At 41.2% G+C, this 26,909-nt stretch overlaps 1 protein-coding gene and 1 long non-coding RNA gene across 7 annotated transcripts in view; one reads left to right on the top strand and one right to left on the bottom strand.

The window, feature by feature from the left end:
- Nucleotides 1-26,909, bottom strand: part of fcho2 (FCH and mu domain containing endocytic adaptor 2) — a 159,867-nt gene that overhangs the window by 93,833 nt on the left and 39,125 nt on the right. For all 6 annotated transcript variants that reach the window (XM_052019149.1, XM_052019148.1, XM_052019147.1 and 3 more), the window contains exons 5-8: nt 22,588-22,740; nt 18,782-18,886; nt 16,676-16,774; nt 14,751-14,847 (exon numbers count right to left, since the gene is read on the bottom strand). In XM_052019149.1, coding sequence (XP_051875109.1) covers nt 14,751-14,847; nt 16,676-16,774; nt 18,782-18,886; nt 22,588-22,740 — 454 coding nt within the window. The remainder of the gene's footprint in view (nt 1-14,750; nt 14,848-16,675; nt 16,775-18,781; nt 18,887-22,587; nt 22,741-26,909) is intronic.
- Nucleotides 1,698-26,629, top strand: LOC127572211 (uncharacterized). The gene is made up of 3 exons (XR_007956604.1): nt 1,698-1,822; nt 23,549-23,677; nt 26,052-26,629. It is a non-coding gene; the product is annotated as an uncharacterized LOC127572211 (long non-coding RNA).

The following is a 26,909-nucleotide window of genomic DNA, read 5'->3' on the forward strand; positions in this document are numbered from 1 at the left end:
ATAAGTAATGAATAGACCAGAAAAAATTCTGGTTACAATCTTTGATTAAATGTGACATAAGAAAGGGTGATGCCAGATTATCTATCCTTTTCAAAGGCTTTAAGGAAAAAGTTAACATTTCAGTTTTTCCAGTTGCTTTCCAGATAAATTCCATAAAAGCAATGATAGCATTTACCCATCTGTAATGTAGTACAGTTAGGAATAATCACTTCCCTGACATAATGTAGTTGTGAAAACACAATCCTGGCGAAGTTAAAAGTAAATTCTCATTTTTAAAAAGAGTACATTTTTCAAAAATAATGTACAATAGCAGCAATATTTCATTATACTTGAACTTATATAATCTTAGCAGCAAAATCTTTGGACGTTAATTCACATTTTCTAAACCTTGATGGGCTTAAAACTAGATTCATCCAACCAAATGAAATACAGTGTACAGCAAATGAAGAAGTCTGTCATTTTGGGGATGACTCTTCAATGCAAACACAATTCTTAAAAATAATTTCTGTTTGAACTATTAGTGTACCTATGGTTCAATCTATCCAAATCATGTGGAAATTTATGCCAAAATTATCTCAAATTCCAACAGTTGTAGCAAAGTAGTAATAACTAAAGCAAAAAAAGAGCAAAAATGTAATCAAACAACCGATCGATTTTTATAATGAGCTATGTTTCTCAGTTATGAAATCATGCATGACAGGACAGTTTTTACAATGCATATGCCTCAAATGTTGCCTGAGATGACAAGCCTTTGCGTGCCTGGCTTTGAGCCAGTTGACAACTCAGCTGGATACAAGCACACATTCTGACCCTCCTCACAGCGCGTCACTTCTGAATTGTTTCCGCAGTAGAAAGTTTATTCAACCTCTCTCTGAAAAGCACTGAACCAACTATCATTCTGCTATTTAATCATGGCAAAACATGTTATTTTTCTGACAGCACTAAAGCCAGAGTGCAATTCTTAATGAACAGCTTGATAGAAGAGGAACTTGAAATATTTTAGCCTCAATTAATTCTGCTGTCAAAACAAAGGGTAACTGTTGGTATGTCAGTGTTGAGCTTCAACACAAAAGGTCAATTTTTTTGCACGCTAATTCCAGTGCCTGATGTCTTCCTGTTATCTCTAAAAAACAGAAAATTACATTTGTACCTATTTTAAGGACAAACCATGGTAGCTGGAGACCAAGAGGCAAATACATATATTATTAAAGAGCATTTTTTAAGCATTAGAACAAGGCAGGTATTTCAATTATTTATGGTACTTCAAAGCAAAATAAATGAGAAACCATGATATGTAAAATAATGTTACCTGAAACCTATGATCAAAGATGACATTTTGTTTAAACACACAGACCCTGCCTGTTTCTAACTGAAAGAGAAAGAAACAATTCAAAAGGAAAAGGGCACCCTACTGCACATCCTGCCATGTTCACCCATCAATTACATACTTTGTCACTGAATTTCACCAAAAGTAATTAAATTAATAAATACATTTTTTTGAAAGAGAAACAAATACAACAAATGTGGCAACATGAAGATCAAACTCTAGTTTAATAATATCTCACAATTATTGTGAATTTTTATTTTTCAGAGATGGCAAGATTGACATGCTAAATTACTTCTGTAAAACTTTCATATTCATGTGAACGTCCCAAACTTCCTGAAAGATCCTCACAATTGTTACTGTTGCTCAAGATTTCCTGCAGTTTCTCGAACAGTTATGTTAGAAAATATTGGCACTGAACCAGTACCTTTTTAGTCCTTGTGCAGGAACAACGAGCCCATTCATTTCAATGGAGGGGAAGGGTTGTGAAGGACAGAGGTAAGTTTTAAGTAATTTACACTATTTTGAATTAATTAATGCAAATGTATGTAATTGTTGAAATAATTAAATATCTTCAAGTTACCGAGTATCTTCCAGTACTTTTTGATTAAATACTTACTAATTTTTTTAAAGATTAAACAGTTTAAAAAATTATGTATGTCAGATACATTCAAACTCTTTTGATAATTTAGACAGCCAGTAGACCCGAAAGCATGGCCTAATTGGTTGTCAAAACTTTCTTGGGGTAGGGCTTGAGATACTCCTGGGAAGCCCAGGATCCAGCTTCAAGAACTAGTTCCAAACAAGTACGTATTACAGAATGACAAGCACAAGAAGTATGCTGCTCACTCTGGAGCCCCTGACGGAAATATTCTGTAAGCAGGATGTTATGCACCACTTCTTTACAGGCCAAAAAGTCAATGCGTTTCAGAAACAATTATCTTTTTTTCTGCACTTTACCATTCTTACTTTCAGCTGATACATGCATTGACCACAGTATTTAATTCTGTATTGAATGTGGTTTGTAAAATCTACTTTGAAACATACTTTTCCCTCAAGAGCAATTCTTTCCAAAGACCATATTTTCATTAATTTCTAGTTAGGCATCAAATCTGATACATTGATAAATTTGTGGTCAAGTAGAATATATCAGTTACTTTGGTCATATAGAAACCCCATTTATATCACAGCAGTCAATGCCCTATCAGATTCATTTCAACATTGTCTCTTGAATCAATTGTGCTATCTGGTGTAATCTGATTAATGGACTGAATCAAACCTACATTGATTCACCAGTCCCACCCACCACCCCTCCCCAGTTCTGCACTTTTCCTTTGTCTGCACTTACTATTTGCTGCTTTGAGCAGTCAAAGTCCTTTCTAACTTCTTAAATGCTTCTGATAAAAAAAATCAAGATTACATCCATTTAGACGTGTACAAAGAAAACACTTGGGAGCATGGTGAAATTTGGCAATGCTCCAGAATTATAAAATTTTTTAAAATTTTATTTACAGTGTGTTAACAGACCCTTCCGGCCCAACGAGTCCGCACCGCCCATTTTAAACCCAAATTAACCTACCCGTACGTCTTTGGAATGTGGGAGGAAACTGGAGCACCCGGAGGAAACCCACGCAGACACGGGAGAACATAAAAACTCCTTACAGACAGCGACGGGAATCAAACCCCGATTGCTGGCGCTGTAATAGCGTCGTGCTAACCACTACGCTACCGTGCCGCCCCAAAGCAGTGCAGTTGACTAAACCTCAAGTCAATTACAGTAGGGGTGTATGATAATTTTTTCTGGATCAATTTACTTTTAAGGTACTGTTATTATATATTTAAAAATAATGCTTCAACTATTTAATTAAATTTGAACTATTTTATCAGAGGCATTTAAAATGAGCATAGGTTCAATTCAGTCCATTAATCACATAACATCAGATAGCACAACTGATTCAAGAAACCCACAAGACACCTTCAATTCATTGTACAACTCTAATAATCCAAAATCCACTGAATTTGATGAACATATAACATATTGTAGTGGCCCAGACTCGCAGAACTCGAACCGCCATCAGCGGCTGCGGGCACATGCGCGAGAGTGCGGCATAGACTAACCGCGGGGCGGGCCTTCTGGCAGTGATCTTACGTCACGTCCGCCAGAGAGGATCTCGGGTACTTTTGCAAGCGCATGCTTTTTGCTTCTCTCAGTAAAGTGTGCTCCAGTCCAGCCTCCACGTCTCTGCGTTTTCTTTTCTGCCACGTGCCGCGTTCAGCTACATTTGGTGACCCCGACGCTCCCAGACGGCATCTGGAACCCGCAACATGAATCCCAATGACTCGCACAACGCAGTCTCGCTCAAGCTCCCGACTTTCTGGGCCGCTCAGCCCCACGTTTGGTTCAAGCAGGCTGAGGCCCAGTTCAGTATCAGAGGCATTACAGCCGACGCCACATGGTACTACTACGTGGTCAGCGCGCTCAACCAGGACATGGCAGGCCGGATCATCAACTTCCTGCACCATCCACGTATGAAGGACAGGTACACTAAGATCAAGGCGCTCCTCCTCTGCACTTCCGGACTCTCCCGCCGTGAACGAGCTGCGCGGCTTCTGCGCATGGACGGCCTGGGCGACCGCAAGCCATCCGAGCTGATGGACAACATGCTGGCGCTCATGGATGGCCATAAGCCCTGCCTTCTATTCAAGCAGCTGTTCCTCGAGCAACTGCCAGAGGATATTCGCCTCCCCTTCGCGGGTGAAGATTTCAGCGACCAGCGCAGCCTCGCAGCCAGGGCAGACGTTTTGTAGCAGAGTAAGCAGCGGGGAGCGACTTCCATCTGCCTAACCACGACCGCGCAGCCTAAGGCCAAGACCCCACAACTGAAACCGCCAAGACCCACAGGGGACAAGGATGAGGGTTCGGATCAATGGTGCTTTTACCATCAGAGGTGGGGGTCAAACGCGCGCCGCTGCCATCCACCATGTGCCTTTCCGGGAAACGCCGGGGCCGACCGTCGCTAGTGGCTTCGATGGCTGGCCATCGTGACAGCCTCCTGTTCCCCTGGGACTGACACTCCAGGCGACATTTCCTGGTGGACACCGGGGCCGAGATCAGCGTCCTTCCCTCCTCAAACATGGACACCCGTACTGTGGCCCCAGGCCCCGACCTCACCACCGTGAATGGCACCACCATCCGGACGTACGGCTCGCGTACCATCCTGCTGCGTTTAGGCCCCAGCTGTTTTACCTGGACCTTCACGGTAGCAGCAGTGTCGCCGCCGTTACTAGGGGCGGATTTCCTATGGGCCAACCATCTTCTGGTCAACCTGAAGGGCTGGCATTTGGTCCACGCCGAGACTTTCCAAACTTACCAGCTTGGGGAAGCCCAGTTCCCGGCCCTCCACCTGGACTCCGTCACACTCGCGGGTGACGAGTTCGCCAGGGTGCTGGCGGATTTCCCCTCCATCATCACCCCACAGTTCTCCACTACCGGTCCCAAGCACAGCGTGCAGCACCACATTCCGATGCAAGGACCACTGCTGCACGCCCGGGTCCGTAGGCTTCCACCCGATAAGCTCCGCCTCGCCAAGGAGGAGTTCTGGAAGATGGAGGAGATGGGGATCATTCGCCACTCGGACAGCCCTTGGGCATCTCCGCTGCACATGGTGCCCAAGTCCGCAGGAGGTTGGAGGCCCTGCGGGGACTACAGGAGACTCAACGACGCCACAACTGCCGACCGACACCCTGTGCCTCACATCCAGGATTTCATGGCCAACCTCCACGGGGCGACCATCTTTTCAGAAATCGATCTGGTCCGGGGGTACCATCAGATCCCCGTGCACCCTGACGATATGCCCAAGACAGCCCTCATCACCCCCTTCGGGTTGTTCGAATTCCTAAGGATGCCCTTCGGCCTTAAGAACGCCGCTCAGACTTACCAGAGGCTAATGGATTCGGTGGGGCAAGGCCTGGATTTTGTCATCATCTACCTAGACGATATTCTGGTGGCCAGCAAGTCACACAAAGAGCACGTGGCACATTTGCGCCAACTCTGTCAGTGCCTGAGCGACCACGGACTAGCAATCAACCCGGCGAAGTGCCAGTTCGGGCTGAAGGAAATTGAATTCTTGGGCCACAGGGTCAACCAGCATGGAGCCGCCCCTTTGCCGGACAAGGTCCAGGCCATCCACCAGTTTCCCAAACCCAGCACGGTCAAGGGCCTGCAAGAGTTTGTGGGGATGGTAAATTTCTACTATCGGTTTGTGCCGGCGGCAGCGCGCATCATGAGACCCTTGTTCAGTCTGATGGCTGGCAAGGCCAAGGAGGTGGAATGGGATGCAGAGTCCACGGAAGCTTTCAAGTGGACCAAAGAGACGTTGGCGAAGGTGGCCCTCCCAGTACACCCGAGAGTCGACATACCCACAGCGCTCACAGTCGACGCTTCCGACATGGCGGTCGGCGGAGTCCTGGAGCAACTCGTTGAGGGCCAGTGGCGACCGCTCACCTTTTTCAGCCAACACCTGCGACCGCCGGAGGTGAAGTACGGCACTTTCGACAGGGAGTTGCTAGTGCTCTACCTAGCTATCCGGCACTTCCAGTATTTCCTCGAAGGAAGGGATTTCACCGCGTATACGGACCACAAGCCCCTCACCTTCACCCTTGCAAAGGTATCGGACCCATGGTCGGCTCGGCAGCAGAGGCACCTCTCGTTTATTTCGGAGTTCACCACAGACATCCGCCACATCGCGGGGAAGAACAACGTGGTCACCAACACACTGTCTCATCCCCACATCCACTCAGTGACCACCTCAGCCCCAGGGATCGACTACATGGCGCTGGTACAGGCACAACAAGCGGACACCGAGATCCCGGCCTATCGCACCGCCGTTTCGGGACTCCAATTGGAGGATGTCCCCGTCGGCCCAACAGCGGTTCAGCTCCTGTGCGACACGTGTACTGGCAGACCTCGGCCCGTGGTACCAGCAGCATGGAGGCGGTGGGTGTTCGACATGCTACACGGCCTGGCCCACCCGTCCATCTGGGCGTCCTTCAAATTGGTAGCGGACAAATTCGTTTGGCACAGTCTGCACAAGCAGGTCGGACACTGGGCCAGGACCTGCGTACACTGCCAGACTGCCAAAGTCCAGCGGCACGTGAAGGCTCCCCTCCAGCAGTTCCAACTGACGCTCGGCAGGTTTCAGCACATCCACGTGGACATCGTCGGCCCCCTGCCCATCTCCCGAGGCACCAGGTATATCTTCACCATGGTCGACAGGTTTACCAGATGGCCGGAGGTCATCTGAGTCCTGTGCCAGGATGCTCATCGCAAACTGGATCACGAGGTTCGGACTCCCAGCGGACATCACCTCCGACAGAGGGGCACAGTTCACGTCAGGATTGTGGACAGCACTGGCGCAGCTCCTGGGCACCCACTTACACCACACCACAGCGTACCACCCACAGGCCAACGGCTTGGTCGAGCGGTTCCACAGGCACCTCAAGTCAGCCCTGATGGCGTGCCTCAGAGGGCCCAACTGGACAGATGAGCTTCCCTGGGTTCTACTGGGCATCCGCACGGCCCTCAAGGAGGACCTGGGCACCTCCTCGGCGGAGTTGGTTTACGGCACCCCCCGATGGTCCCGGGTGAGTTAGTGCCAGAGGCCCAAGGTCCAGCAGGGACGCCAGCGGAAATGCTGACGAAGCTGCAGGATAAGGTGGGGAGCCTGGCACCGATTCCGACCTCCAGACATGGCACTACACCGTCCTTTATCCTTAAGGATCTCCGGGACTGTGAGTACGTTTTCATTCGCAGGGGCATGCATAAGTCACCTCTGCAGAGGCTGTACGAAAGACCCTTCAAGGTGATCCGGCACAATGTATCTACATGTGTCGTGGAGGTGGGTAGCCGTGAGGAGACCTTCACAGTGGACTGCCTCAAACTGGCGCATTCGGACATCAGACAGCCCGTGAAAGTGCCCTCACCGCGCCAGCGGGGCAGGCCACACAAGAGGGACACACAGACTGGGGGTCCCACACCCCTGATGAATGTTTCTGGGGGGGGGGGGGGGGGGGGGGGGGGGGGAGGGGTGTAGCGGCCCGGACCCGCAGAACTCGAACTGCCATTGGTGGCCGCGGGCGCATGCGTGGGAGCACAGCGTAGACTAACCACGGGGCAGGCCTTCCGGCAGGGACCTTACATCACGTCCGCCGGAGAGGCTCTTGGGTACTTATGCGAGCGTGCACATTTTGCTTCTCTCAGTAAAGTGTGCTCCGGTCCAGCATCCACGTCTCTGCATTTTCTTTTCTGCCACGTGCCGCGTTCAGCCACAATATCTTCATATTATGAGAAATTTAAATGAATAAAAAGTTAAAGGGCAATCAAAAGAAGGATGAGGTTAATTAGGAACAAAGACAAAATGCAAGGACAAGGCATGTGATTAACTTCTTTGACTAAGCAATGCAGAGATTTAAGAGGTACAACTGATTGCCTGTATCATGTCCTTCAAAAGGCATTTGAAATTTACTGCAGTAAAGGATGCTATGGGAATTTAGGGAGGAGGTATCTAGGACTCTGACACAGATTTTTGCATCTTTGTTAGCCATATGTGAGGTATCAGAAGACTGGGGTATTGCTAATGTTGTTCCTTTATTTAAGAAGGGCAGCAGGGATAAACCTGGTAACTACAAGCCAGTGTGCCTTACATCAATGGTAGGGAAATTATTGGAGAAAATTCTAAAGGACAGGGTTTATATACATTTGGAAAATCAGTGGCTGATCGGGAATCGTCAGCATGGCTTTGTATGAGGGAAATCTTGTGTCACTAAATTGTTTTAATTTTGAGGAGATAACTAAGAAGATTGATGAAGATAGAACAGTAGATGCTACCTATATGAACTTTAGTAAGACATTTGATTAGGTCCTGCATGGTAGGTCCATAGGTTAAGGCACATAGAGTCCAAGTCCTAGATACCTCCTCCCTTTCTTCCCATAGCATCCTTTACTGCAGTAAATTTCAAATGCCTTTTGAAGGACATGATACAGGCAATCAGAGCTAATTAGAGCCAAAACTGATTTTGTGATTGGAGGCAGAGAATAGAGGTGGAAGGATGTTTTTCTGATCTTAAGTCTATGACCAGTGGTGTACTGCAGGGATCGGTGATGGGATACTTGTTGTTTGTGAGATACAGGTCCTCCCCAGGTCACGGCAGGGAGATAGTTCCTGAGAACTATCCATAATCCGAACAGCTTGCAAATCGGAAATGCAGCCGCGAACCAAATTCGAGCACAGCAGAAGATGCCTGCAGCCCTGCAGCAGCTGGCAAATCCATCCCACCGGTCTCCCAAACACACATATGTATGTACGAGCCGTACAGAAGTCAGGCATTTGTAAGCCGGGAGGGGGTAGGTTTATGTACATTAATGATCCGGATGTGAATGTAAGAGGAATGATTAGTAAGTTTGCAGATGACACCAAAGTTAATGACGTTTTGGATAGAACGAAAGGTTATCCAAGGCCACAGCAGGATATATATTGAAAATTGAGCAGAGCATTCCCCTGACAAGTTTGAAGTGATGCATTTTTAAAGTCAAATAGGGGTAGGACATTTACAGTAAATACTAGGGCACTAAGGAATGTTGATGAATGGAGGGATCTTGGGGTTAGATAGAACCATAGAACCATACAGCACAAAACAGGCCCTTCGGCCCACCATGTTGTGCCGTCCATCAAACCACCCTCACACTACCTAACCCCTTCCTCCCGCATATCCCCCCATCCCACACTCCTCCATATGCCTATCCAACAAGCTCTTGAACCTGTTCAATGTATCTGCCTCCACCACCACCCCAGGCAGTGCATTCCATGCACCAACCACCCTCTGGGTGAAAAACCTCCCCCTGACATCTCCCCTGAACCTCCCACCCATAACCTTAAAGCCATGCCCTCTCGTCTTAAGCATTGGTGCCCTGGGAAGGAGGCGCTGACTGTCTACTCTATTCCTCTCAGTATTTTATAATACTGTAGTTCAAATCCATAGTTCCCTGAAAGTGGCAACACAGGTAGATAGAGTGATGAAGAAGGCACATGGCAGGCTTGCTTTCATAGGTCGAGGCGCAGAATAAAAAAGTTGGGATGTTATGTTGCAACATTGCAAAACACTGGTTAGACTGAACTTGGAGTACTGTGTGCAGTTCTAGTCACCACACTATGGGAAGGATGTACTTGGGGTGGAGTTTTGGGGAGGGAATGGATATGCTGCGCTTGTTTTCCCTGAAGCGAAGGAGGCTGAGGGTGATATATATAAAAGAGAGAGCAAGAGCAAGCGAGAGAGAGAGAGAGAGAGAGAGAGAGAGAGAGAGAGCGAGATAAACAGAGTAGATAGTCAGAATCATCTTCCAATAATGGGAGATATCAAAAACAAGGCAGAGGTTTAAGGTGATAGTAAGGAGTTTTAAAGAGGTTTTGAAGGGATAGGGATAGTTTTTTCCCCCACATAAAGCATGGCTGATATCTGGAACTCCCTGCCAGAGGAGGTGGTGAGTCAGATACAATCACGACCTTTGAGAGACATTTAGACAAGCACTTGAATAGGCAATGCATAGAAGGATAGGGACATAATGCAGGCAAATCAGATTAGTGTAGATGGGCAAAACGTCAACAAGGACACGGTGGACCATAAGGTCCATTTCTATGCTGTACAATTTCATGCCTCCATAGCACAATGACTAAGTGTGAAGGAATGAATGTTGATGAGTAGAGTATTAGAAACGAAAGCTAATACAAAAAAAAATCAGAGGAATTTAGAGGTAGTGTGATAAGTTGGAAGTCAACAGAAAGGAAGTATAATGGTTGTATGAACATAAACAGAAAGTGCTGCAAATAGAAAAATAACTGTGGAGAAAGAAAAACATCAACATTTCAAGTTGAAGACCTTTGAAATGTAATCGACATGAAACGTTAAGTTTGCTTTTCTTCCATAGATGCAATCTGACCTAAGTATTTACAGCACCTTGGTATTTTGCTTGGGATTATAGGTCCATGGCTTTATTAACAGAGTCATAGAGTTGTATAGCAGAGAAACAGGCCCTTCGGCCCACTGCGTCTATACTGACCATTATGCCTCCCTATACTAATCCCATTTGCCTGCATTAATTCCATATCCTTCTATGCCCTGCTCATTCAAGTATCTGTCCTGATGCCTCTTAAATGTTGTTACTTCCTCCAACACCTCCTCTGGCAGATCATTCTAGATACCAACTATTGTGTGAAAATTTCACCCCTCAGATCCCCTTTAAACCTCCTCCCTCTCACCTTAAACCTATACCCTCTAGTTTAAATACCCCTATCACGGGAAACAGACTCTGCCTATCTACCCTATCTATGCCTCTCATAATTTTATATTACAGCTATCATATCATCTCACAGCCTCCTTTACTCAAGGGAAAATAGATGCAGCCTATCCAATCTCTCCTTATAACAGAAGCCCTCCAATCCAGGCAACATCCTCGTGAATCTTTTCTGCACCCTCGCTAGCTTAATCACATCTTTCCTTTAGTGTGGTGTCCAGAGCATCACACACTACTCCCGTAGGCCTAACCAACATTTTATACAACTGTAACACAATGTCCCAACTCTCTTGTACTCAGTGCCTTGGCCAATGAAGACAAGCACATCATATGGCTTTTTCACCATTCTATCTAACTATGAAGTCAAGGATCCTTAAGTTCCTTATCCTCGACTTCCTTATCGGGTGACCACAGTCAGTGCAGATCAGTAGTAACCTCTCCTCCTCGCTGACAATCAACACTGGCACACCTCAAGGATGCCTGCTTAGCCCACTGCTCTAATCTCTCTACACTCATGACTGTGTGGCTAGGCACAGCTCAAACGCCATCTATAAATTCACCGATGACACCACTGTTGTTGGCAGAATCTCAGATGGTGATGAGGAAGTGTACAGGAGAGAGGTACATCGGCTGGTTGAGTGGTGTCGCAACAACAACCTTGCACTCAACATGAGCAAAACCAAGGAATTGATTGTGGATTTCAGGAAGGGGAAGTCAGGAGAACACACACCAGTCTTCATTGAAAGGTCAGCAGTGGAAAGGGTGAGCAGCTTCAAGTTCCTGGGTGTCAACATCTCAGAGGATCTATCTTGGACCCAACACATTGATGCAATCATGAAGAAGGCACGCCAGCAGCTCTACTTCATTTGGAGTTTGAGGAGACTTGGTATGTCACCAAAAACTCTTGCAAATTTCTACAGATGTACAGTGGAGAGCACTCTGACTGGTTGCATCACCACCTGGTATGGCGGCTCCAATGTGCAGGATCAAAAGAGCTGCAAAGGGTTGTAGATTCAGCCAGCTCCATCATGGATACAAACCCCCTGCCACTGAGGACATCTTCAAGAGGTGGTACCTCAAGAAGGCGGCATCCATTTAAGGACCCTCACCACCTGGGACATGCCCTCTTCAAGTTACGATCATCAGAGAGGAGGTACAGGAGCCTGAAGACCCACACTCAACATTTCAGGAACAGCTTCTTCCCATCCGCCATCAGATTTCTGAATGGTCCATGAACCCATGATCACTACCTCATTAATCCTGTTTTGCACTATTTATTTATTTTTGTAAATTATAGTATTTTTTTGTCTTTGTATCTTGCACTGCACTGCTGCCACAAAACAACAAATTTCATGACGTATGTCAATGACAATAAACCTGATTCTGACTGAAAACTTTTCACTAGCCTTTTTGGTACAGACTTTGAGATCTAACAACTCACTGTGTCCTTTTTATTTCCTCATGCTTCTTCTGGTGTTTTGCTAGTTAACAAATTTGTGTTCTCTTGTTACCAATTTTCCTGCCATTGGGTACTGTTTCTCTTTATTCAATCTTTCAAAATCCTACAGACAGAAGATTCAGAATAACTATGACCTTGACCTTCATGAGAAAAGCAGTGCAGGCACACATACAAGTCTGCATTTAAACTCCAAGGAAGCCACAGAACTTGGATGTCAAATAATAGTTTGATCCCTTTAAATAGCAAAGTTCCAGAGTCAAGTAAAGACAAAATCAGTAAATGCTGTTTATTCTGTCATTTTTCAAAACGGGTAGGCTGAAAATTACACAATAGATGAACTTTGGGCATTACACAATTGTTGCAGTAAATTCAGGGATTGACTTTTCTTTATAGGCATAAGAGGCCTGGAAACAGGTACAGTATTGCCTTGAATTATAGGGTTAAGCCCATTTTCAACTGCACAACAGAAAGGAAAAACAGTCTGCTCATCCTTCCTGGATAACCTCATATTTTTGGTATCATCCTTGTAAGTGCTCTCCACACTCTTTCCACTATCGTTATATCCTATGTATAACATGGTGACCAGGACTGCACGCAGTTTAGGTTTAGCATAATTTCACTACTTTTATTCCTTTAAAAATAAACTCCAGTGACTGATATGTTTTTTTAATGTGGCCTGGCTAAATTGTGGCACAACTTTTTGTGATTGGTGCATTTCCTTACAACACAGAAAAAGTCATTTGGCCCATATGCCAGTTCCTAAAGCAAACCCACTTCCCCACTATTTTTTTCCTTTAATCTCTTCTCCCCACATTCTCATCAATTTCACACAGATTCTACCATTCATGTCTGGACAACTCAGAGTGTGGACAATTAATCAGCACTCTTTTGGAGTGTGGGGAGAAACCAGAGCGCCCACAGGAAACCCAAGTAGTAGTGAGGAGAACAAGCAAACTCCACAGACAGCACTGGAGGTCAGGATCACTGGAGCTCTGAGACAAAGCAGCTCTATTAGGGGTACCACTGTGCTACCCCAACATCCCTGTATTCCTCAAATGAACAATGATTCTCACTTTCCAAATGATAATTGACCTCTCTATTCTTCCTACAAAAATGCAGTACCTTGTATTTATGTGTGGATCTTTATTTGCCAATTATTTGTCTATTCTGTAAGTTTATTAATGTCCTCCTATAATTTGTCACATTCTTCCATTGTAATGACACCACCCCTACCATCTCACAACCTGCAATCTGGTATCATTCGCAAATTTTAAAATTGTGTTTTTGACTCCAGAGTCTTAATCATTAATGTAAATTGTGAACAGCTGTGATCCCAGCACCAATCCTTGTGAAACACCACCATTCGTCTTCTTTACTGTTATCCTTAAGGACATATTCATGCACAAACACATTGTTTTATGAGAATAAAATTACTATTTGCTATTTTAAAGAAAAAATGCCAGCCTGCCCTTGCAGAGACAAATATATACAGTATATTCACACACACACACACACACACACACACACACACACACACACACACACACACACACACACACACACACACAGGCAACAACCCAGAAGAATGACAGCAACAGCATTCTATTTTTTTATCTAAAGGGCTATTTCTACATTATGTACAAACTTACATATATATATATTTTACATTTCTTGGCTAGCCTTTGGACAATGTTTCTCGGGGCAAGAATTAAAGCATACTTAAGTGCTCTGCAGTTAACCACAGAAAAACATTACCACTCCAAATCTCATTTAAAAATAGAAGCATTGGAGGGAAATTAGTAGGATAGAACAAGGACATAAGGAATCGATCTGAAATGAGGAAAGGTGGATCATTAAGATACTCCAACCCATAAAGCTGCAGAAGGATAATCATTATGTGATTCAGTTACAACTGAAGTCAATAGATTTTTGGTCACTAAGGATGTCTTAGAATATGAGGATCAAGCAGGAAAGTGAACCTGCAGTACACTTACCTTACCAAGTCATAACCTTACTGAATTTTACTGAGCGGGGCATAAGCTATTACCTTACTGAATCATAATCTTACTGAATTTTGCTGAGCAGGCTTGAAGGGCTTTATGGCCTCCTCCTGCTCCTATCCCTTATTGTCAAAAATTACTTTCATCAGAACAATAAAATGCCAATGACCTGAAACATCAACCCACTTCATTTTCCACAAATGATCTGCTTACTTTCTGTGTCTTCTATTTTTATGTCAGAATTCCAGAATCTGCAGTATCTCATCTTTAAACAATCTGTCATTACTTTGTATTAAAGATGGATTTAGCTAAGGTTTTTCATGATATTAGGGTCGTTGGACTATAAAAGCAAAAACTAATCAGCCCCTACAACTTAGGTAAATAGTATTCACACACGTTTTGTAAGAAAATAATCTGAATTTATATTACCACAAAATATCTTAGTGCTTCACGGAAAAATGCTTTTTTGAAATTAAGTCACTATTGTAACATAGAAAATATTTCTCCCAAATATTATGATGAATACAACACCAAAATTCTGAATGCAGATATGATATGTTTTAAAAGTTTCATCTACTCATGAGAAAAAACTCATTAGCACTCACGATAGTGCATTCTTACCAGGTCTGTCTTTGCCAGTGCCTTTTGTTTCAGCAAACTTCTGTATCAAACTTTCAACTGTAGTATTCTCGATATTCTGCACTAACTCTTCATGTACCTAAAAGTCAACGATATATAACTATAACTGAAATGAATCTACGTTACTTACAAGAAGTGAAAGTTGTAGAAAGCCTGTAGTCAATAAACATTCAACACATTTGGGAGTTATAAATCCCCACAACAAATAACGAAGATATAAATTTAAGAATCAAAATTAGAACAAAATAAGAAAATAAATTAAAATAGAAGGTGGGTTTTACAATTATAAAAGATTGATAGGTTAGTCCATTACCCTCATGAGAATATATTACTGAAGCACTATGACTCAATACTTTTTTTTAAACTCCTCTCCTCCTTCTTTATAATAACCTGCCAGTACATTGGTATTAGGGAGAATAGATTATGTTTGACAAAATTGCACACTTTCTTGAGAGAGTTGACATTTTATACCTAGGCAATAAGATAACTTTCAAGGCCATTTCATGAAATACTTCTAAACAAACTTACAGCCTCAAACCTTGGAAATGTCCTATGAACTAGTTGAAAGGCAAGAAGCATTGGTACTCATTAGACTAATTATGAAGTGGGGGTGATATTGTGTAGGCTTGATATTGGGATCCTGCTATTTAATCAGTCCAAAGTAGGAGTGATAGAAGAATTACTGAAAGCAGTTCAATATCTTTAGAATGTTTAACTTCATTAATATGTGGGTAGATAAACTACAAACTAAACTTAATGTAAATCATTCCACATGAATGGTAAAATAGATATCATGATAAGGATAAAGTGGAATAAAAGCAAAAAACTCTTAAAAGGCAATGTACACATATTTAGAAAATAAAATTGTACAGCAGCAAGTAAAAGAAAATAGGATGTATGAGGCAAAATACTAAACTGAAGTCAGAGGATGTCATAATCAAATTGCTCAGTTGTGTTGTCAGGCAATCTCTTTACAAGCATAACTGGATATAGTATTCAAGAATGGATAATTTCTGCAAACAATACGAAGAAGAGCCACAAAGAGGCTCTGATTTTCCATATTCTATATTTCCTCATGACATAGAGAAAGGTCATTTCGCTCATCAAGTCTATCACATCTCAGAGAATAGTCCAAACCCATTAATTTTCCTGTTATCCATTCTTCCCACATTCTAACAACTAATCCCTGATTCTACCACCCACCTACAAATACCATTTACAGTGGCCAATTAACTAGAAACCCACAATTATTGGAATGTAGGAGGAAACTGGTATACCCAGATGAAACCCATGTGGCCACAGGGAGAACATGCAAACTCCACACAGACAGCATCGGAGGTCAAGATTGAACCCGGGTCACTGGATCTGTGATGCAGCTCTACTGGCTGCACCACTGTACTGTCCTCAACACTTGCTGAATCACTGGTTGCCACAGGTAGCTGTTACATTCATTTGTCGTAATTAATTTGAATCAATACTTTAATCTAATGTAAACTGAAACATTTACACTGAAATCATGTTGTCTAATTAATATTTAGGAAAAAACTAACATACTTATTGAAATTCCTTATAAAGTTTTGATTTAGCATGCTCAGTATAAAAACTATTATCCAATTAGACTCCACGGAAACACTTTTGTATAGTGATTTGGTTCTCCCGAAATCTGTGCTTACAATGTTGGGGGAATTCACATATTGCTAACAAACTGTGTGTTATACATCTGCAGAGCTATACCCGCAAACTGTCCGATAGCACAATTTATAAATGCTCCATTGGATAAAGTGTGAATCAAATAGCTTTTTTTAAGTTTCAAGTTTTCTTGAGGATCATGTAACAACAAAAACCTGGAAAACTTGAACAATATTCTGTTTCAATTTTTTCATAACTCACTTTCAGTAATACCCTACCTGGCCAATCTGTATGTGAGTTTCTTCTATAGATTGTGTGAAAGAACTCAATATTTCTTTCATGTGTTTAAGATGAGCTTCTTCAATTTCCTGAAATTTCTGGTGTAAATAAGTACAACAACATTAAAACTAAATTCCACTTTCCACAATTTTAAATGTACACAAAAAGGTAACAAAATGTATGAAAGGCAGCAATAAAAAATAAATTAAGCAACATCAAACAACACAGTATTATGCCATTTAATTTGACAGTTCCAGAGATCCTGCCATTAGACACTGATTGCAAACAAAAAAAAAGTTCACAGGTAAAAATTGAATTAGCCTAAATTATATTGATGAACAAGCACTGTGGACCCAGTTTCAACAAGAAACCGAAGGCAAATATAATCAAGATTAAGCATCTCTGGCAAGTTATTTAATTATTGACACAGATCCAGAAGCCTAGGAGGTAACCATTAAATGGCCAATAGCTGGGATACAATGCTTTATCATAAGTGCTCTTTGAACGCAAGGCTTTATGTTTTACTTAAATTCCATATACAGCAACAATATGACTTGGAAATCAACTATTTGTGAATGGTGGGACATGAACTGGTAGTGATATTCTTATGAACTTTAAGATGTGATATGGTCCGATATTAAAAATATTTTCTGCACAGTATAGTAAAATAGCAAGCAGTATTATAAAGAAACAAACATCTAATTCATGATGCAGATAAATAAAAATCAATTCATGATGCAGATAACTCATCAGCACTGCAAGGCATTTTTTGTTAAATAGAAAGCACCATCACTCACCAACGTCTATCCTCACTATTTTCTCAACCTCTTACATACCTTCTAAAAGCCCGTATGTATGCTTCAGAAAAAGAAAAAAAAAGATTTTATCCTAGCAACCATTCACACGGTCCCTTTAAGGGTGGCATTCCTTCCATATTGGTAAGGTTTCTAATATGATCATTCCAACACTATTGACCCATGTTTAAAAAACAAGTTTTAGGTCATGATGGCTATTGGGATTAGGTCATCACTTCTTATCTTGAAGCCACTATGTAATTCCTATAGAAAAGTATATCCTCTACTGGGCATCAGATAGCTTGGGTACTGAAATTCCTGCATTAAACAAACTTTAATTTGGCAGATAGTTTGAAAGCTATAAAGTTGATTAGTGGAGAAAATGGAAAACTGTGCATTTGTGCAACAAAATAATTCTTTTACAATTGTGGCCACCACGAGAGATATATATGCTCAGATGCATGCCTTTTCCCATCCAAACAAGAGCATTTCACATTGCATGTTGTTTCCTTGCTCTTCCTGCATTAAGGTACTATTCTCTTTTAAGGTATTTCTCTCCATCCACAATGTTCATCACATGCAAATTCAGTCAGGTTACTCTGTATTTGCCTTTCTTGTTACATGTTTCTACAGACGCTGTTCACCTCATCTCCTTCAGTACCTACTCAGTTTAGAACATCTTCATTCATGCCTGTCTTTGTAAAAGGCATCTTATCAGGGCTTATCTTTAATTCATGCATTTGGTACACACGGCTCACACAAGGCTTTCAATATTGTTACTGGATTACCAGTACCTGGATTTTAAAGCTGCTTTTATTTCATAAATGATTTAATGAAATTAATAGTTACAGGTTTCAAAATGAAATGATATAAGCTAATTGCTCACAAGTTACACGGTTCAATATAATTAATTTATTTGAAATTTACCACTATTTTGTCTGAAGAGTACATGGGTACAAGTATATCCTCCTTCACTTTGTTAACCATGCAACTTATTATAGGAAAAATGTTCCACTTGACAGGACATTGTACACAAAAACCTCATCATTCATCATTTTTCATCCTAACAGAAAATCATAGATTGTCCATGTAATTTCTTAAAATACACTAGCTATATACATTTATGTTCGCTGCAACCTCAATTTTCTGCCTCCCTCCATATGCCTTAATGGATGTGTACAGTAAATACCCATGCTACTTATATTTATGTACATTGAAACACGCAGGTATGAAAAAGCACATTATAGATCCCACTCTATACCATAAATGTAGTAACTAATATGCACCAATAATCAGCAGTCAAATACATACCCGTGAAGTTTCTGTCATTTTTTGTTCAAAATCTGTTCTGGCCACTGCATATTTTTCCACATATAATTTATAGGTTTCTGTAGCTTTTTTAGATTTTACAATTGCCTGGACAGAAAATAAAATACAACAAAAACATTGATGCATTATTTTGATCAAAACAGGGCAGACATATTCAAGAAGAGCACATTAATTTAGAGGCATGGAACATAGACTATAAAACACTATATTTCAAATCAGATCTTTCTTTAAAAATTGAACAATTAGCCAACTTTAAAAAGAGTATTCTGTTAACTGCATTATATGGTACTCTTATCTTTTCTGACTAATGATTTCTTTATAAAGCCCTAATCAGGGCTTATCTCTAGTTCATGCATTTGGTACAGACTGGTCTACATAGCCCTCTGGTATTATCTGGTTCACACAAGGCTTTCAATACTGCAGATAGATTAGCTGTAACCTTTAAATCACAAGCATTCCTCTTCCTCCCTTAAACTATGTCCTACATATATTTAAGCTTCATCTAAGATTGGTGTTTTGTAGATAGTCTCAGGCTATAGAATTATATTGATCATCTGGTAAATTGGTTAGAGCAAAGGCAGAGGGGAATTAATCCTGATAAATGCAAAGTGATGCAATTTGGGAGGTCAATAATGGTAGGATATACCCAGTGAATGGTAGGGCCCCAGGGAGTAGTGAGAAACAAAAGGACCTTGCTGTACATTCAATATCCCTCACGGTGGCAGCATAGGTAGATAGAGTGGTAAAGACAGCATGCAGGATGCTAACCTTCATTAGGCCAGGGCAGGGGAATTATGTACAGCTTTACAAAAAATTGGTGAGACCACATCTGGAATATTACATGCAGTTTTGGTCGCCACAGTATAGAAAGGAAGTGATTGCTCTGGAGAGGATGCAAAGGAGATCCACCAGGATGTTGCCTGGGGTGGCTTATCTCAGTTCTGAGGAGACAGAGGAGAACCCAATAGAGGTGTACAAAATTATAAGGGGCATAGATAGGGTAGTAAATTTTTCCCCATAGCAAACATTTGTATAACCAGAGGCTATAGATTTAAGGGAAAGAGTGTAAAGTTTACAGGGGATACAAGAAAGAATTTATTCACCAAGAAGATGGTTGGAGTTTGGAATGCACTGTCTGAGGGCAATGGAGGCAACAACTTTCTTAACACTTAAGAAATGTTGAAATAAACACTTGAATCACCAAGGCATAGAAGGCGACAGACCAAGCGCTGTTAAATGGGATTAGTATAGATGGTCGCATGGATAGGATGAGCCAAGGACCCATTTCTACGCTGTATGACTCTATAGTTCTATGAGATAGAGATAGAGAGAAAGAAAGTCAGAAAGGGAGACAGAGAAGGGGGTGGGAAGAAGAGGGGAAATGGGAAGAGAGAGAAATCTGAGGAAAAGCATAATGAAATGAATAGAAGGAAACATAGAGAAACACCAACATTAATGGAGGGGGGGGGGGAGGGAGGGGGGGAGGGAGCACTTTTGCTATTTTTGAAAGACCAATTGAATTACTATTAGAATTAAATCAGTTTTCAGAAGTCTAATGTACATCCCAAAACATTAGATAAAAGATTCACTGTCTATTTTGATCATTAAATTATTAGATATTAGATTAGTTTAGCTATTTATGCATTTCACAGAAACTTCCACATTTTCTTCTTTTAAGTAGGCACCATTTGAATAAAGGATACACAGCAATTAGTCTGTAGGAACCATAATTCCATGAAAATTAAACAATACCATATGAAAATAAAAATGTGGTCATATAAAAGAACCTATGTTTTTGGAAGTTTGGGTTTATGATTAATCTTATTTTAACATGGTATAATAATTTTAAAGCAATAAGCCAAAGACCTAGAATTTCCTGCTGCGGTGAACCACCACATTGACTACTACCTAATGCAGCAAGTTCAAACTTACCTTTTGCAAATCCATTGATGTTAGCTTCCTACAAACTGCCAGCCTGATCCTAAATGCCAAGACCCTACATTGCAATAGGACCTCGACTGCATAAAGACTGCCAAAAGGGTGGAGCAGGAGGGCAGAAAAAACCCATACCCCAGATTTTGACAGCCAACTGTCTCAATTCCAGCTCAGCCAGCTGCCAAACCTATCAAAAACTATAAATGTTTTGAAAACTATTAAAAAGTATATTAAAGATTAAAAAAATAAAAGCTTCAATAAAAACTAATTAATGCAGACTAATTAAAAACTAAAGCATTTGAGAACAAGAGAAAACTTTTAACAATATCTTTTACTTAAAAAATTGTAAATTATGTAATATTCACTTCATCTCCATTGATACATTCAAAAAACAGATGGTGTTCTGATCAGAGAAACAGAAAGGTCTTTGATCTGAAATTTTAACTGTTTCTCTTTCCACAGATGCTGCCTGATCTACTGAGTGTTTCCAGCATTTTCTGTTCTTATTTCAGATTTCCAGCATTTGCATTTTTTTTTGATTTATCACTTCTAACTTCTGGCTGTAGATTGAGGAAAGGTTTGGAGGAGCAATGAAGGTGAACTATTCACCACAGCACACTCACTTGTTTTTGCAACCAAAGTATTTATGTGGCTGATCCAGTTAAGTTTTTGGTCAAAAGTAACTCCCAAACATATTAGTGGTTGGGGGTTCAGCAATGGTATTAAGACTGAATGGCAAGTGAAGATAGTTAAATTTTCTGTTGTTGGAGATGGTCATTGCCTGACATCTATGGTACTGCTGCTTTTCAGACATTCATGTAACAACAAAAGTCTGGGAAACATGAACAATATGAAGTATGAAACAGTTCAAGGTGGTTGGCCCAAGGATACTGCCCCAAAGAATGACCACAGTGATGTCCTGGGACTGAGATGACTCACCTCCTATAACTATGATCATTTCCCTTTGTGCTAGGTATAATTCTAGCAAGTACAGAGCTTTACCCTTCTTTCTCATTGCCTTCAATTTTACCGAGGCCACATTCACACATAAAGGTTGGTCACTCTCATCTCACCTCTGGAACTTCAGTTCTTTTGTCCATGTTTTATATGGCATTCTCTGGAGCTGAGTGGCCCAGATGAAAACCAAACTGAAAATCATTGAGTAGGTTAGTGGTAAGTACTGCTTGACAGCTCTGTCAATGGCATCTTTCATCGCTTTATTGATGATTGAGAATAGGCTGGGCATAGTCTCAGCTTGAAGGCTGTACGTAGTTATACTATAACAGTTTGTCTAGAAATACATAATGTTGTATGGCTTTGTCTTTAAAAAGTGTAAACATACTAATTTAGTAAAGCAACAAATAGGCAATGCATCAAATCATGGTAGAAAACAGAGACCATATAAACAGAAGGACAGATGAGTTTAAATTATTTAAGAACAATTTATTACTTCCAGTAGAGAAAATGCAATTGTTCCCTTCTCAAACTGGAGAGGTAAAAATGGAATTGCTGGATAAATACAAGTGGTAAATTTCAGTTGTGTATTTAATTGCAGTTACTACACAAGTACAGCAGTTTCTGAAAACCTCAGTTAAACTATAATTTTCATGAGGCCAATAGTGGAGCAAAGGAAATTATGCAATTATTTGTGGTGATTTACAACTCTGGACATTTCTCCAATCCCACAAATTGCTGATGATTTACAACACTAATAACAGCAAGTACATTAACTACATACTTTCTTATACCAATCAGTCCTTTATTGACATTTCAGCTCAGGAATTACAGTTAATCAGGAGAAAATTTGGGGTTAATAACTTAATTTTGAAATCTAAATATTTTTAAAAACTAACCTTTTCTATTTCTTTCTGTGTTGCTCCTTCCTTTTTTAACCTTTCATACTCTAAACATTTGGCACTGTAGATTTCCTTAGATTTTTGCAGTGTTTGAGTGATACTCTGAATGTTCTGTACAGCATCCAAAGTGCTTGCCACCTCTTCTTTTGTCTATAATTGAAAGGAAATGATTAACCACATTTTGAAATAATAGTGACTCCAAGAAGATTTAATTCACTAACCAGTTATAACTGTAATCATCCATTCAATTACATGAAAGAAAGAGTTTCAACCAAAAAAAGTTGATAATTTTTCATCACTAATGGATACATTTCAAAATACTTTAGAATAATTTAACGATCAAACTAAGGAATGAAACATGTATTTAGTCTAATACACAATGTCAGCACGAAACATTCCCAAAATCATTGAATAATAGAATTGTGCTTTTGTGAGGTCAAGAAAGGCCATGTATTGTGGCTGATGCTGCTTTCTACATTTTTCCTCAACTTGTCACACAGGTCATGTGCATTATGCCTCTAGATGGACAGAATCCATACTTAATTGGGGAAACAACTTGTCAGCACTGGGAGGAGCAGAACTCCTGAGATGACTTTCCCTGCCTGCACTTATTTCAATATGATTAGTCTCCCTTCTTGAAGATGGCCATAGTTACTGCATTTCTGAGGGCACCTGGCATGTTCTCCTCTCCTCCCATGTAGGGGATAAGGCTATGAATTTGTGACTCAAGTTCCCTTATGATGAGTTCTAGAACTTCAACAATGATACTATCTGTTCCCAATGCCCTGTTGACATATGGCCTTATCAACTTTTTGTCAGTCTGGGTGTCAATGAGGCTGAACTGGACGTTCATGCCAAGGACAGATTCATAGTTTAAGAGTTCTGCAAAATGCTCTTTCCCATGGATAATAACTACCTTTCTATCCTTGATAAATTCTTCCTTATTCTTGACTTTCAGTGGGCTGGACCTTCGGTTTTTTGGGCCATGGACAGTTTTGACAATGCTGAAAAATTTGCAAGTCATAGTTATCAGAAAGCTGCTGGATACCCCATGCTCATAGGTTTTCTGTACAACCTTGGCCTTCAGGTAACTGTAGAGCTGTTTCTTTTTCCATGAGGTGTGGTGGAGTTTTCAATTCAAAGATGTCTTACACGTGCAGTTAACTGCATCAAACTTTTATTTTTAGCCTACCATTCGTCCTGTATATTAGCATCCTGTACATTAGACAATATAACCTTGCTTAACACCAGTCTGCATTGAGCTTAGTCTGGTGTAGATTTGTTGATTAAGATCACAGCTTGCATGCCATGATGAAGCTTTGAATTTCAGTACTGTACACCAAAGTACTAGTTAGTAATGTGGATCAAAAATAGCAGTGATTCTAACACTAATCCCTGTATGTTAATTTCCATGATTGGAAATAAAACACAATCAATGGCAAGTAATGCATTGAATTCCAATTGCCAAGTAACTGGCATGCAGCAGGAAGAATATTACAAAGCCTGAATCACAAGATCACAAGACAAGGGAGCAGAAGCAGGCCATTCGGCCCATCGAGTCTGCTCCAAGGAAAGGGAAATAGAAATGAGAAATGGGGAATGGGGGAAGAAAAAAAAACTATTCTAATCCCAATTTCTGGCCTTATCCCCATATCCCTTGATATCCTGACTATTTAGATATCTATCTATCTCCTCCTTGAATGCCTCCACTGATCTGGCCTCCACTGCTGTACGTGGCAAGGAGTTCCACAAATTCACCACCCTCTGGCTAAAGAAATTTTTCCTCATCTCTGTTTTGAAACTGTACCCTCTAATTCTAAGATTGTGCCCTCTGGTCCTGGACTCACCCACGAAGGGAAACAGCCTAGCCACATTTACTCTGTCCTTTCCTATCAATATTTTAAATGTCGCTATGAGGTCCCCTCTCATTCTTCTGTACTCCAGCGAGTACAGTCCAAGAGCCAACAAACGCTCCTCATACGTAAGCCCTTTCATTCCTGGAATCATCCTCGTAAATCTCCTCTGAACCCTCTCCAACGTCAACACATCCTTCCTAAGATGTGGGGCCCAAAACTGCGCACAATATTCCAAATGAGGCCTCACTAGTGCCCCGTAGAGCCTCATCAACACTTCCTTACTTTTATACACTATACCTCTCGAAATGAATGCTAACATAGCATTCGCTTTCTTTACCACCGATCCGACCTGGTGGTTAACCTTTAAGGTATCTTGCACGAGTACCCCCAAGTCCCTTTGTACTTCCGTGCTTTGGATTTTCTCTCCTCCTAGATAATAATCTGCCCGCTTATTTCTGCTTCCAAAGTGTACAACTGCACATTTCGCTACATTGAATCTCATCTGCCATTTCCTTGCCCATTCTCCTAAACTGTCTAGGTCCCTCTGCAACCTTCCTATCTCTTCAATACTCCCTACTCCTCCCCCTATCTTGGTGTCATCCGCAAACTTAGCCACGAAACCATTTATTCCATCATCCAAATCGTTAATGTACAAGGTAAAAAGGAGTGGTCCCAACACCGACCCCTGCGGCACACCACTAATAACCGGTAACCAACCAGAACGAGATCCTTTTATTTCCACTCTTTGCTTCCTGTCAACCAGCCAATGCTCCACCCATTCTATTATCCTACCTGTAATTCCATGACCTCTCATCTTATTAATCAGTCTCCTGTGAGGCACCTTATCAAAGGCCTTTTGTAATTTCCTTTGTTCCACTGAAATATCGATACACCAGTTGTCAGCTTCTCCTTCTCAAACTTGAAACTGAACTCAATCATATTGTGATCACTGGTTCCCAGTGGTTCCTTTACCTTTAGTTCCCTAATCACCTCCGGTTCATTACACAGCACCCAATCCAAAACAGCCGATCCCCTGGTGGGCTCTTCAACAAGTTGCTCTAGAAAAACGTCCCTTAGACATTCCACAAACTCCCTCTCCTGAGTACTACCACCATTCTGGATTTCCCAGTCCACCTTCATGTTAAAATCCCCCATAATTATCTTCACATTGTCACTCTGGCATGCTTTTTCTATCTCAAACTGCAACTTATCGTCCACTTGCTGACTGCTATTAGGGGGCCTATATATGACTGCTACTATTGTCCTTTTACCCTTGCTATTTTTTAGCTCCACCCACAAGGATTCCACCTCCTCTGACCCAATATCCTTCCTTTCTATTGATTTTATATCACTACTAACCATCATGGCCACACCTCCCCCTCTGCCTACCCGCCTATCCTTCCTATACACTGTGTACCCCTGGACATTCAGTTCCCAATCACATCCATCATAAAGCCATGACTCGGTGATTGCCACAATGTCATATTTATTAACCTGTAGTTGTGCCACTAGGTCATCTACTTTATTCCTAATGCTACGTGCATTTAAATATAGTACGTTTAGTCCGGTATCTGCTATTAATTTTGTTGTACTTCTATTGTTCAGCAGATTATCCTGAATCTCACAACATGCCTGAAAACTACAGCAGAAGACAATTACTACTGGACCAATGCGAAACTTATATTGTACACAAAAACAAACATTTGTGCAAAATTAGTCATCAAGTTTTGTACAATGTTAATTACCAAACATTGCACTTACACCTACATTTTATGTTTTTTGAACTCTTAAAATGTCATTTCTACCCACATATAGACTGTTCCCCTTTTCGCTAGATAATATGTTTCATAGTATGCATACTCAAATCTAATAATTACTGTATCTATTCACTAGTATCATGCGCATGAGAACTTCACTGCATATTTTAGTTTTTTGTCAGTCTGGGAAGTGACATTTTGAGTTTTTTTAATGCAGGCTAAAAGCATTTATCAATTTATTTAAAACTAAATATTTCAGAGGAACAAAGCCATCAGTCACTCTTGTAAATAAAAGAGGAAATGTGTAGAGCTATGTAACAAAAAGCAGGGAAATGGGACTAATTAGATACATCTTTAAAAGAGTCAATAGATACATGAACATTCTCTTTCTTGCTGTACTGTTCTCTGATACTAGAAAATAAACTAACATCATGCATTTTACATCCCATTGTATTTATTTCATGTTATATGCTCAAATAATTCAATATAGTTTATATGCAAAACTATCTCTTTTGAAATCAATGGTGCATATTTCTATAATATCTAGTTACACTTCACCCTTAATTAGAGACTAAACATTTCCAATCTCAGATGTCAAAACTAACTGGCTTGTAATTACTCTCATGTTAAATTGACTTCTCACCTTGCAGGTTAACAAATGTTTAAACATGCCATGATAATCCTCAAGGATCCTCTGCTGATGTTC

Source organism: Pristis pectinata, chromosome 7 (genome assembly GCF_009764475.1).
Source record: "Pristis pectinata isolate sPriPec2 chromosome 7, sPriPec2.1.pri, whole genome shotgun sequence".
In the NCBI taxonomy this organism is placed as follows: domain Eukaryota; kingdom Metazoa; phylum Chordata; class Chondrichthyes; order Rhinopristiformes; family Pristidae; genus Pristis; species Pristis pectinata.